The following is a 14410-nucleotide window of genomic DNA, read 5'->3' as shown; positions in this document are numbered from 1 at the left end:
CATGAACTTAAACAAAAGTCATACTGTATATAGTCATTGTATCTTAAATGGCTGGTGTTCTTGTTAACCGTGTCAATAGAAATTTGTGACCCTTTTAATAGTTCTAATGCCCTTTAAATGTATTGTCAAACTTGATAAAAAACATTTTCTTTCTAGCTGGAATTTGGCCTTGTTTCACATCGCCCCACGTCCTCAGTGTTCACTGCCAAACTCATTTACAACTTTCCCAAATATTTGATAAATAGCTTTGGGCTGCTCTCCTATCACTTTCAGAATTAGGGAAGCTTTCTCTTGTTCTGTTCTTGTTCCTCTGCTCTATCAATGCCATCCTCTTCCCATCTCAGAGACAATTACAAACATCCCGCTTCCCCATTTATCACTAACAATTAAACCGCGCGGCAGACACAGGCTACTTCATAGAGAGAGGAAAGGGGAGAGTCAACAGTGAGACAGAGAGAGGAGGGCTGACAGCACAATTAAGGTTTTTAATTCTCTGCTTGAGTGGGCCGGTCCAGTCTTTATGCTAATTAGGATGCCACGGCCATGTAATAAATCTCTATGATCCAGCCTCATTTCCCCTCTGTCTTTTTGTCTGTCTCTTTTAACACACATGCGCACACCCACACGCACACACTCAAGCGCTAAAAGTTCACTCATTCTTTTCACATGATACCCAGTTTCATTTGTTTGTTGTTCGATCAATCATGTTTTTGTTTTTTTGTTTTTAAATAAGTGCAATTTTAAAGAAATATTTGAAGTCAAAGTAATACCATTTTAAGTTTTATATTTATGTTCATTTTCAGAAGAGTAACTTAAAATTAAATTCAATCCATTCAACGTAATAATATTATCCATGGACGGAAAAGATTTTTAAGGTGCACTGTGTAACTTGACGGGTAGACGGTTCACCATCTGTTAGTATGGAGATGTTACTGCTTTGGGCTGGAATGTTGTACTACAGTAAATGGTCACATTTTTATACAGCGCTTTTCCACCTTCAAGGCACTCAAAGCACTTTACAACAAGGAACCACCCATTCATACACCAGTGTACGCAGACACTGGGGCGAGGTGGGTTAAGTGTCTTGCCCAAGGACACAAAGACAGCATTCATGTGGGTACTGGAGATCTGACCGCTCATCCAATGATGTTTATGTCGAGAGCAGGAGTTGAATCGCCAACCTTCAGATCAGTGGACAAACGCTCTACCATCTGAGCTACTGCCGCCCAGTATGGAAATAAACGTATGTATCTCCATGGAGACGTCACCAACCCAAGTTACAGGTCAGATCTGTGACGAGGCGACACTAGTAACATAATGAATGCATGTTTGTATGGTATTTTTTCAATTAAAAGACCTGAAATAAATGCTCGATAGATGACTGTGTAACACTCCAGGCAAAGCAATAACGTTTCCATGGAGACAAGCAAGGGACAGACCAGAGAAATTACACAGTGCACCTTTAAATTATTTGCAACACTGGAATTTGCAGCATACATGAGGAGTGTATAGGAGTACAAGAGAATCCTTTGAAATGAGACAAATTAAAATACTACACTAATATTAACATACTAATACTAAGACTTCTTATAATTTGCTTCCATCTATAAAAGAAAAGTAGCACTGAGAATAATCTTTTGGGCTCCATCCTTCTCAAAAGCTGAAAATATAGCTTCATTGTTTTCATATATTGTTTGCTGTTCAAAATGTATTATGAACTGCTAGCGCAAACTGAAAAGGCTGAAAAGGGTCTTACAAAGAAAGACACCATTATTCTGTAAACACCAATTGGATTTCTAAAAGCCCGTGTGCACTCATGAACAGTTTTAACTCTTGTTTCTTGTGCTGTCCATTGCCTGTCCTGGTTAATGCCTGCTGGAGCAATCTTGCCTCAGTGCCCACGAAACTCACTTTCTACACTTTCTCTCACTGTTAACTCCCTTTATTAGTATTTCTCAGGACGATCTATTGCGATGTACACAGAAAACTTAATACCAGTCAAAAGCGGAAAACCTCCTTTTCTTCCTCTCTGCTGTTTCCCTTCTCCCTCGCTCATCTTCATTTGACGGACATATCTAATGAAAACACTGGTAGATAGGGAGAAAACAGTACAACAATCCGTAGATAATTGGGAGATAGATAAGTGGACTAGGGCTTGAAGAGGCAGCAAGCACATATATTTTCACCCTCATTTAGGTCACATGGACGCTCACTAATCAGAGCTTTTCTTCCTGTTGCTTCTCTAGTGCTTCTCTAAGCCAATTTACACACAGGGCCGGAGTAAAAATGTACTGTGAAATGTTAATTTAATAGATGAAGGTAAGGCAGCTCCAAACAAATTGACTTCAGCTTGGTATTTTCAGCCTTGATGTCCAACTCTACTTGTAGAAACTTTGTGCAGGCTCGATATATTCTTCTTTTTCATATCCTGTTTGGCCAAGTGGGATTTGGAGAGGGTCAAAATAGCAACAACCGCAAGCACCAAAGAGAGATGAAGAAGATACAGAGCCACTTGCAAAATGGTGAAGACGAATGAGAGACTAATAGAAGCAATGCACCATGGGAAGGCCATCAGCAAAAACCAGGAGTGATGCAGGATGTTTAGGACGAGAGCTGGAAGGGACAGGACCAGTCTGAGCGTGGTGGACATCAGCCAGGAGTACAGGGACAGAGGGGAGAGGAGCAGGGACACGGTGGAATCACTCAAAGAAACATCCTACAAAAAAAAAACAAACAGATATGCATAATTAAATATATTCTTCTTCTAAAATGTCTATTATAAGTTCAAATACAGTTAAACATGTATTCCTAGTCACATTTTTATAGAGTAGTTTTCCACCTGCAAGGCACTCAAAGTCCTTTACATCAAGGAACCACCCAGTCACACACACATTCATACACCACTGTACGCAGACACTGGGGAGAGGTGGGTTATGTGTCTTGCTCAAGGACACAACTCAAGCAGCATTCATCCATAGGAGCTTGAATCACAACTTAACCAATGGTATTTATGTTGCGAGAAATTCGAACCTCCAACCTTCAGATCAGTGGGGAAACACTACAAACTGAGCTACTATTGCCCACTCCTCACTCCTCAATTCCTCGTTCAACCTTCATGGTGGAGAACTACCCACAGGTACTTGCAGGCTTGTAACAATAACAAATTTGGAAGCATGATCCAGCATGATTCTATTGCGACAGAACTACTTAAGTCTTGCCCAAGTACACAATCCAAAAATATATTTCACGACCCTCTTTGTGAACTAACTAACTATTGCAATAAACGTAGCCAGACTTTATTGATCCACAAGGTAAATCATTTGGACACAGTAGCTCATGCATCACAATATATTATAATAACAAAGAACAACAATATAAACGTTAATAATAAATTCAAAAATAAGTAGCAAAAATAGCAAGAGACTGTTGTCAAATAAGGCATAATTATACAAATTTATATGTGCACGTAAAAATAAAATATAGAAATATAGTAATACAAAATATATCTTTGCTATATCCAAAAAGTAAATCTTATTAGAATATTTTTACCTTACAAGGAGTATAGTTGCTGCTGGACATGTGGGACTTCTGAAGCCCTACGTGTGGTACAAAATGGGTGTTAGCAGAGAGAATTGTAATGCATGAAAACTATTAAAATATGACTCCTACTTACACAAGAAAAGGAGAATAAGAGCCAGTCCAAGCAAACCCCTCATTGTGCTGCGTCTATATAAACAGTTACAAAAGAAGCTGGCATAAAGGTGGCATAATCCGCTCAGACATTTGACCCACATTTTGTATTTTAAGAAGTTTAAATGGAGCAGGACCAGGAGTGCAAACGTGATATAAAGATATAGAAAGTTTTCTGTTTCTTTCTTTTTTTTTTTTTTTTTTTTTTTTAAATAAAGCAAGATAACATGTCAATATGTAACAGACCATAAATATATTTAGCTAATATTCAACTCAAGCCTAAATTAAAAAATAAATAGGAAATCACAAAAATTTATTGAAATATTATTCTGTACCCTAACTCTGTACTGTGTCGCCAAAAGGTAAATAAACAATATTTGACCAAACATCAATTAAATATGGAGCATTCTTTGGAATTACAGTATAGATAAACTAATGTAATCTGACAAGTAATCATTTAGAACTTCATGATAATTTCCAAGTCAATAATAATCCAAGTAGGAAAAAAAAACGTACCAATATTGTTCCAGTCTGCAGCTCAAAAGCTCTGCCTCCCTCCTAATGCCCTGAGCATCTGATCACAGCTGCTATGTTTGGGACTGGCAAACTTTAGGGCTTCCTCTCAACAGGGTGGCACAATTTTGTATTTTAGCGCCATCTGTTTGAAAGGAGGGGTAAGGGCTGAACCTAAATGATGTAATCTTATTTACCACATTAGAGAATCAGTTTACAACAGTCAAATTATACTGATTAAAATAAAGTCTAATAATTCTACTTGCCCATATCCCCACAGTATACATATTTGTACAACATAATTAAAGGTAATATAATGCACAAAACTGAAGAAATGTTGTAGTGTTGACTGTTGTCATAGCAAAAACATACCTGGAGTTGTGTTTTGTTTCATTCATTCATGCCTGTTTGAGTAACCCTTTATTATTAGTTGGTTTAAATCTCCAAATCAAAATAAATGCTCTGTTCCACCTTGTGATGTCAAGAAGCGATATTTTCATCCAAATTATTGTAGTGAAGGTGTATGGATTTTAAAAACACAGTGGAGCATGACATCTCAAGATGGTACAAAATGTTTTCCGTTTGAGAGAACTCACCCTAAATATGAAGGATTTGTGTGTTAAACATGTGTGAATGAAACAAAACACAACTTGAGGTATGTTTTTAACAAAGAAATGTTATAACATGGATCATAAAATAGTGTAATATGGGCCCCTTAATCATTTCTAAATAAATTGTGAATAATTACAATAATCATATAACAACTTAACCCCCAACTTTACATATGGTCCTATTTCCTCGGTCCAGCTGTTGTCCACACATGACCAGTGAACCCATTTCCTGCAGGAGTCACAGCCCCTCATAGTACCATGATATATTTTTACTTGTTTACTCTCACCTTCACCTCTGTCTTAAACTGTCACGTACCCCCCACTCTCCTCAGACTCTATTAACCCTCCCTTATAATCACGGCAACCCATCTTTAATCTCCAGCCTCCTACCGAGATGCCAAGGAGAGCCTGCCCCAAATGCGTGCCCATCAAGCCCCACCACTGTCATGAATAAGTGGCCTCCTGCCTTTGAACATGTGGAGTGCAGGAATGCTCTATCTGTATTATGCACACGAGGTACATTTATTACATACAACACACAGCCCGGGGCAATGATCATTATTGAAATTGTGCTCCCAACTGCCGTTCTTGCAATAACAATGATCAGCCCCCATTTTCAGCGCACAAAATACATTTACAAGGCTTTGGTTGCACTGTTAGGTTTACAGTGGAGCAGGTGAGGAAGTGAAGCTGGATGTGTGGAAATGCTATGTAAATTGGATAGATTATGATTATGTAAACCTGTTCTAATTCTTCTAAATGCAAATACCAAATCAAACCACAAGCCAGCTCCACAATGAATTTTGACACAAGACATGTTCAGGGCAAAACTGCTGGAGACATTCAAACTAAACATTAGAAAAGGGAAGGTCTTTAGTGCTTACTGCATGTTTTGGTTTTTGTTTTTTTAAGATATTTTTCCAGGACATTCACTCTAAATGTCTATGCCATGAAAACCTTTGAAAATTATTTACCATCATGTGATAAGATCGATTACAATTTACATGTAGGATTTCTGTTTTGCCACTAATACTGCCACTGCTACTACTACTTCTTCTACTACTATTACTGCTGCTGGAATTGCATTCTTGGGAAAGACCACTGGTGATACCCAAACATTTGAATTTCTATTTTTACTAATGCTGCTGCCATTACTACACTGAAATTGCATTATTGAGAAAGACAACAGCAACATTGTGATTTCTATTTTACTACTAGTACTGCTACTGCTGGAAATGCAATATTGAGAAAGACACCATTCATGATACCAAAATTAGGGTGACCAAACATCCTTATTTACTTGGGACAGTCCCAGTTTTGAGCCCTGTGTCCCCTGTCCCAGCAGATTTATTCAAAACCAGTGATTTGTCCCAGTTTCATAAAAGAAATGTCCCAAATGTCCATATTTTTGACCAGTTTGATGCTTGCCAACAGTAAAGAGGCATAAAGAGACACTTGTTTAGGTAAAATACAGGAAAAACTGCTTAAAAATGACCAAAACATTAAGAAAATGTGATTATACTGAGTCAGATGTTTGTCATGAATGGGCCAAGTGCAGAACAATTCTCCTTAATTACGCACTTGTTTTATTATTACCAACCATCCCAAACCGGCGTCACAGTTTTTGATTTTGAAAATGTTATGACCCTAACCAAAATCCCAATCAAGTGTAAATGTGTATAAAAACAGCTTGCAAAGAAACACTTTTAACTTATCTCCATTATTAGAAATATAGCCATAAGTGTAGTTATCAAAACCAAACTAGTCGTACTCCCTGTGGTATAGAATGCTGTCTCTAATTTAAATATTCCCATCAATAAGATATATGGAAAACACAGGCAGAACAGGTGGGTGGTGACAGGGTGGAAAACTACTGTCAAACTACTGAATCAATGACAGTTCTTGACGTGAGCAAAGACACTTCTATCATTCAAGCAACTCCATCTCTAAAATGACAAAGTAGGGACCACAAACTATTTATTTTGCAGTTTTTAAATTGTTAATAGACCATTTACAGATACAATTACAAAAACAAGATAACGAGAACAAAGGCAACAGACAAATACGTAAGACATGATGGAGCTTTGTAAACATATGCACATAAAAATAATGTCAGTTAAATAATAATGCTGTGTTGATGTTATTCCAACTACATACACCTAGAGGGGAGAATAAACATCTAGACATAAATATGGTAACAAGCAGCTGGAAGGTCTAGATGAAACAGGCTTGTTACATACACACTTTATCTCAGGAGAATTTACAGCAGGGAATCTATTTCACTTATTAATTATGTTGGATCTAAAAAAAAAAAAAAAAAAAAAGTGTAAAACTACTGTACAGCATCGCAACACGCACACGCATTCAGGTGTAGTGCATTAAGACTATTTAAAAATCTAAAATAATCGGCTTATTATGGAGCTTAACAGTGACCACCTGCTCTTGTTCTAGAAGTAAATTTTCCATTCATTTGTCCTCATAGAAAAATTCAAATACTAAGAGCTCAAAGGCACCACAGAGGCTAATCAGCTACATGGTAACGAATATAGAAAATGGAGAAAGTTAAATTAAATACTATACTGTAGAACATTTCAGGAAAAACAATAGCATGTACAATGTGGAGTCAAGCAGGTGGCAGACCCCCTACCAGAAAAGTTACAGAGTGCAACTTTAAATAAAATTATAGGTCTTGTGGTCATTAATTACCACGTAGGTGATTAGCCCTGAAAACAAGCTTTCAGACTTTTAACATAAATTTTTTTGGAAGGTCTAAGGGAAAATGAATGAAAAATTTACTTCCAGAACCGTGCGGAGGGTGGGGCGGCGGTCACTTTTGAGCTCCATTGTCTTCTTCCTTCTTGTACATAGTGCTCTTAAAACAGAAACAAAATGTTTTAAATACTGGATGAGGAAAGGATATCCTCAACTAAATGCTTATAGACCCAAGCATCTCCCTTAAGCCTCTGCCTCCGGACCCCCACAACGTCGAGCTTCTGCAGAAAGCAGACCTCCAACTCAAACGCCATGGTCACCTTTCCAAAATCACCCCACGTCTGGCACTTCAATGTATACCTTAAAAGAAATTTAACATCTATTTAGTGTTTGCTTAAAATGAATAGATCCAACAGTTTTATTTCCATCATTCCTACCCTTTCTGTGTAAAGTCGACATTTTTCTCTGGTAGAGCAGACAAGATCTGATTCAAGACCTGATCTGGGTTTGTTTGACTAGTCAGCGTCACATTGTATTGCACCTTAAAAAGAAGTAAAAATTATTCCTCAACACAAATACACATTACAAATCCATCATCAATTCATTTTTGTAGCCTTTTATCCCGTACCTTAATCTTGCGTGGACCATCTCGTCTCTTGCTTGGAGTGAGCATGGTGATTACTTTGTCTAGGCCTCTTTCCAAGGACCCAAACATTTTACCTGCCCTCCTCTTCTTACCACTGTCTCCACTGCTGGCCATGTCCAAAGATCGAGACCTGAGACACAACAAGGAGAATCATAGTACTTTCACGGTTTATTTTACAGTCATTTACATGATTAAAGGACACTACTTACCGTCTGTCAGGACTCAAAGCCATTATTTCTAGATTTGAAGGTTCACCATTCTCTGATGATGTTTTGGTCTTCTTCTGATCTTTGCTGGCACTACCTCCAACTAAAACAAACAGGAAAAGATACAAGCAAACTGTTAAATTTCTTACTAAATGGGCAAAAGTCCTCAACATATCACCTATGAACAGGAAGCGGAATCTGTCTATGCGCTTTAGACAATATTTTGAATTGAACAGGGCAATGGTAAAATAAAAAGCATTTACCAGTTTAATTTATTTGGAATAAAAGGCCATTTGAACATCAAAAAGTAAAATATGCAGGACATTTATATTAATTGACGTAGGTAATGTTCATATAGGTAGGTTCAATATAATGTTAGGTCAAAATTTATCATGTGTACATTTTCTTTGCACTACTGGGGAACGTTTTTTTTTTTTTTTTGGTTGATTTGATTTGGATGATTTGAGCATTGCAGTTGAATTAATAACTTCTATGACTCATTACAGAGGCAAATTAAGTACTAAAATGTTTCATTCTCCTGTTGATTTATATTTTACATTTAAGAATGAGTATATATCTGATCTTGGGTTATTGTGTAAGTGGCACAAAGTAGATTCAATATATATATGTATCGCATTTGAAAATATTTTATCATGACAGGCCTACATATAGGACAGACTTAAAAAGGTTGTAAAACACAAATACCACTGGATTCCTAATATGATAAAGGTACAGTATCAGACAAAAGGGCTGACACCTACAGAGTTAGGCTTTAGTGGCAGAGGAACATGTGTCATGACAGCCCACGTGGGACAGTGAGCAGAAGAAAGAGACAGCTACACCTGTCACAGCACATGCCTGGGGACCGCCACACACAGAGCCCATGTGTATGTGTGGACACTGTCACAACAGTGTAGAGCTGCTTACAGAATAGAGGGCGGCAGGAGCAGCAACTGTACACACATTTCAAGGGTTTAACATACGCTTTCTCCACAGAAGCTCTTGAACCAAGTTATGACAAAGCTTTGAAGAGCAAACTAATGAGGCTGGACATCTGAACAAAACTCCCCTTGACAAATAATTAAGACCTAAACGATTCTCCATTCATATTAGTGTCCTTGACTTTTAGATAAGTGAATAGAATTAGCGTCCTGATAATAACCTTACCTTGGAGTTGACAGTGATAAGTGTCTGAGAGCAAATGAGTGTGTGTCCATTTTAATGGTCCAATGACAGCTAAATCATAGAATTATGAGTGGCTCTGGGATAAAAACAAGTCCAACAAATGAGTTTATTACCAGAAGACAATTTACTTGCAAATGCAGGGCATGTGGATGTGGCACTTGTAATAATAAAAGAAGCATGAGATGAGAAAAAGACTAAATGAATAGAAAGCAGTGAGCAAATGCAAATATCTGAATAAAACAGTTTATGAAAAAAATGTTTTTTTTCTTACAGGCATGGGTCTAACGAGGTCTTCTAGGTCTACTAAATCTTACCTCTTGGCGATACTGAGGTTTTGGTGCTGACATTGTCATTGGGAGTTGTGAGCACATTCTTGTTGGGTCGGCCGGTCTTTTTACTGGATACAGGAGTTTGAGGAGGAGGCACCAAGAATTTATCTGCATCTCGCTCTGGAACTCCTATGTTCTCTTTATTCTCTGTGGTGTGCTCCTGGTTCTTTTCCCGCCTCTCAGGGCGGTGCCCAGCAGCTCGCCCCCTTTCTGGCATTGGGCTGTAAGCACATCTTCTCTCTACGACTGGAGATGCCATTCTCTGCAGACACATACTCACTCGTTACTTTTGAACAATTAATGATTAGTACTGAAAGACAGTAGTGTAGATACATACCATCACTTTATTGCTTGGGATTTTATCCTGCCTTTCTTTGGGTGTATTTGGTGTGACTGTACGCCACGGGGAATCGTCCAAGTATTCAGAGTAAAAGTCCAAAGAACCAACAATCACACCATCTTCATCCTCACTGAATTGAAGAGATTCTTTTGTCTAATAAAAGAAAAACAAAAGAGAAATCAGAAACACAAGCCCAAGCCTTAGGTGATAAAACAGTATAGAGGCTGTAAAATTGAGCATGTGAAGAACAGCACAGAGGATTGTGGCTCTGCAGTCTGACCTGGAGTCCCTGGTGTAATGGAGAGCAGGAGTCCTCACGGAGCACTGGTTCAGCGCGCAGTCTGACAGGCTTACCCCTTTGCTTCTTTGACAGCAGCAGCAGGTAGGTGGCTGTGGTGTGGTCATACTGCCACTGTCACAGATCACAGCAATTAGAGGGCATTTCTACCAGCAACGACCATAAGATTTCCTCAATATGAGGACTACAAAAGGGGATTTTTGTGAGGGGTTTGACAGAGAAAACATAATTTAATGAGCTAAAGCAAAAGCAAGACACACCTCTTTCACTAGTGCAGTTGTGCTCTCTTGACCGCTTCATGTTGACAGCCATCTCAGTAATACAGTCCTCATCAATATGGCCTAGCTACAAACACAAACAATTTCACAACAAATTTATTTGTAAATATTTTTATATATTTATAGAAAACGCACAAGTATTTTCCTTTTACCGGCAGCCTGCTGTGCCACTCAACAGGGCTGTTGTAATCTTTTAACACCCAGGGATGATCCAACAACTGTCTGACAGTAAGACGACGCTTGGGGTCCACCTAGAGGACACATGAAGAACTACAACTCAATTTGCGCAGGGCTTAATTAAGCTTTACGAATTGTAATTGATAAAGAAAGCAAGAAAGGAAGAACATTACAAACAAAAAAGTGAATCTGTATTGTAAAACAATGATTATTAAAATCAATTAAATAGTAAAAAAAAAAATTAAATAATTATCAAACCCACACCTGCATCATCTGGTTCAGGAGGAGAATGCTCCCGGTTGAGAGCCAGTGTGGGTTGTCATATTTGCCTCGCTTAAAACAAAACACAAAAGTTGCATTAGAGATAAAAATAACCAAACCATTGCTATAAATATACAAGTATCTTATTGATCTATATCCATTTGAAATACAAACAGGACAGCAGGTATGTAGGTGTTTATATAGATGACATACTGTGATCTTTCTGTAAAGCACCATACAGTTGTCGTCATCAAAGGGCAGATACCCACAGAGCAGAGCGAACAGCAGCACTCCCATACTCCATACGTCGGCCTGGAAGTTACACATCATACAGCACTATTTCAGCTTCAAGCGTTTCAGACAGGATTTCACAGCTCAGTTGCACCGAGTCATGCACCAGCGAATATGATCAGCACACCATGAAGAAGCAAAATGTGGAACAGGCAGGTAATCATTAAACTTGGTGGAAAAAACAAATGGTTTTTAGGGGTAAAAATAGACAGGTGCAGTTCTGGTATAAATGTAGCATAGATAGATAAGGATGTGGATTTCACCTCTGAACCGATGTAGGCTTTCCCCTGGATGAGTTCAGGAGCAGCGTAAGCGGGACTGCCACAGCACGTCATCAGCTCATAGCCCAGACCACCCTGCACGACAAAGACTATGTTAAAGGTGCAATACACAACTCTTCTGGTGGGGGGTCCATCACCTGCTCGTCACTATGGAGAATGTTCCACAGCCTGTCCTTTCACTTATTTATCTCTATGGGGACAACTATCATCATCCAAGTTACAAGTCAGATCTGTGGAAAGGTGACACCCACTTACAATAAGAATGCATTTTTTTCAAGAGTTTAAGTAATAAAATCCCCTGTAATTGAATAAATATAAGATGGAAATGTTTAACGTCACAGTGTGGAACATTTCAGGTAAAATATATAACATCTCCATGGAAACAAGCTTTTAAAGGACCCCACACCAGAAATGTTACATAGTGCATCTTTAAAAACAGAATTTATACTGGTACAGTTTGAGAGCCATAATAAACAGAAATAAAGAGGGTTTTTAAAGAATAAATCATTACAACAGGTACAAATTAAATACCTTAGGTCTAGCACACAGACCGAAGTCTATAAGTTTCAAATTGTGATCTCCATCAATCAACAAGTTTTCCTAAAAACATAAACACAACATAGAACACAGAACTCAGATATATTAGGTTCACCTACATGTAGGCCTGTCACAATGACACATTTTGAAGCATGAAATATTGCTACAGAGATATACTGCGATAAACAGTAATATTTAAAGGGCCACTGACACAAAGCAGAATAATGCCAGTAAACACATTTTTAAAGAGGGTATCATTAAAATGCCTGAGCTGCAACAAATAAATGGCAGACTGAATCGATAATTTGCCATACAAGTTAATTTTTCTACTCTGTGCAGCTGAAAATGGCTAAAATGGGAAAGAAAAAGTACCCACGATGAATATTGAGCCCAAAAATATATTGACCCAGCTTTCATATATTGAAGGACAAGTCGATATAGTAATTATCATGACAGGCCTACCTACGTGTAATTTTAAAGCAGTAAGTATATACCGGTTTAAGATCTCTATGAGCAAAACCTTGACTGTGGACATAGGCAATAGCTGACACAATCTGCCTGAAAAATACTCTGGTTTCCTCCTCTGAAAGACGGTCTTTGGCAATTATGTAGTCAAACAGCTCTCCACCAGGACAGTACTGAATAAAAAAAGAATACAAATGTTTACATCTTCACAGATGGCGCAGGTGTTTCGTTCAGATTGTCATTTACCTCAATCACCATAAAAATCTGTGTGGATGTCTCAATAACTTGGTAAAGGCGGCAGACATGCTGATGGCTTAAGTTCTTCATGGCGTCAATTTCCAGCTTCACTCGAGGCAGGTCATCCTAAAAAGGGTAATACTAATATGTCAGTAACTCCAGTGCAGTTTTCACCCAATCTGTTTAATTGTGGGTCTGTTGTTGCTGCATTTTCTACAGTTACAAAATCAATTAAATTAAATTAAAAAAAAATGAGAAGAAATTACAAAACCATTTCAGTTTGATGTAACTGTTTATTAACATACCCCAAGGTCCTTTTTGCTCATTATCTTTATGGCAACCTTTTCGCCTGTCAGTTTGTGCCGCCCAAGTTTTACTTTAGCAAAGCCACCTGTGTTAAAAAAAAAAAAAAAACAAAAAAAAAACACGACAAAATAAACAAAGAGTTAATAGGCAAATACAGGGTGACCAGACATCCCTATTTAACTGGGACAGTCCCAGCAGATTTATACAGAACCATTTATTTGTCCCAGTTTTATACAAGAAATGTCCCAGGTGTTCCTATTTTTGACTAATCTGATAGCTGTCAACAGTAAAGAGAGGCATACATTGCCATTAGTTTAGGTAAAATACAGAAAAAGATGTTTAAAAATGACCAAACTGAAGAAAATGAGTATACTGACTGATGTTAGTCTGTTAGTTAGTTTTCCTTAATTACGCACTCGTTTCACAATGTTATTATTTTATCATCAGGTATCACAAACCGGGTGTGCCCCAGTTTTTGATTTTGAACATAAGATCGCCATAGGCAAATATTAAAAGTAACATGCCAGTAAAGTGTAAATATTGGACTCAAATCCATATTACACATTACCTGAGCCTATTGTCTCATAAACTTCATAGTATTTGTGTAGTTCTTCCGCTCCACGCAGCTCTGTCTTTTCCACTGGCATCGTGCTGAGCTCTGTGACCACGGCACACCCAAAACTCTCTGCAGAAAAAAGGCCGTTTGAAACAGCAGCACTTGATAGATCTAAAAATAAACTTTATATTTAGCAATAACAATGAAAGAAATGTGACTAGTAAACGCTGTAAAAGATATGGTGACTAGTGACGAGCTAATCAGTCTCTTAGTACTATGAAGACATCAAGAATCTATCATCATGCGCTTTGTGTAACAAATCAGAAGACAGATGATTTACCTACAACTGTCCCAAAATCGTCACACAATGTTGTTAAACGAGTTAGAAATCCACCCCGTGCATACGGAAAAGCAGAAGGCGAGTTTTTTGCATGGATCTATTCGTGTTTTGTTGCTCAAGTTTGAATTTCGCACGTCGACGTCAGGACGTA

At 38.0% G+C, this 14410-nt stretch overlaps 1 protein-coding gene and 1 long non-coding RNA gene across 2 annotated transcripts; both read right to left on the bottom strand.

Annotated features, from left to right (window-relative positions):
- LOC129410358 (uncharacterized) lies at positions 1-4310 on the bottom strand. Its single transcript, XR_008632840.1, has 4 exons — positions 4207-4310; positions 3674-3726; positions 3550-3596; positions 1-2716 (listed from the first exon to the last, which is right to left on the bottom strand). It is a non-coding gene; the product is annotated as an uncharacterized LOC129410358 (long non-coding RNA).
- A 2490-nt stretch (positions 4311-6800) lies between these two features.
- Positions 6801-14410, bottom strand: melk (maternal embryonic leucine zipper kinase). Its single transcript, XM_055158735.1, is given in 19 exon segments — positions 6801-7886; positions 7964-8067; positions 8155-8302; positions 8382-8481; positions 9878-10154; positions 10230-10385; positions 10513-10644; positions 10791-10812; positions 10814-10875; positions 10961-11059; positions 11250-11318; positions 11460-11558; positions 11801-11893; positions 12350-12418; positions 12850-12993; positions 13067-13183; positions 13363-13448; positions 13932-14048; positions 14260-14410. Coding segments are annotated over 18 exon segments (2034 nt in total). The 5' UTR covers positions 14011-14048; positions 14260-14410; the 3' UTR covers positions 6801-7708.

This window comes from Boleophthalmus pectinirostris, unplaced genomic scaffold (genome assembly GCF_026225935.1).
Source record: "Boleophthalmus pectinirostris isolate CB_2022bp ecotype Guang Dong unplaced genomic scaffold, ASM2622593v1 HiC_scaffold_22, whole genome shotgun sequence".
Lineage (NCBI taxonomy): Eukaryota > Metazoa > Chordata > Actinopteri > Gobiiformes > Gobiidae > Boleophthalmus > Boleophthalmus pectinirostris.
Note: the sequence above shows the minus strand (reverse complement) of the source record. Positions and strands in the feature narration are given on the sequence as shown.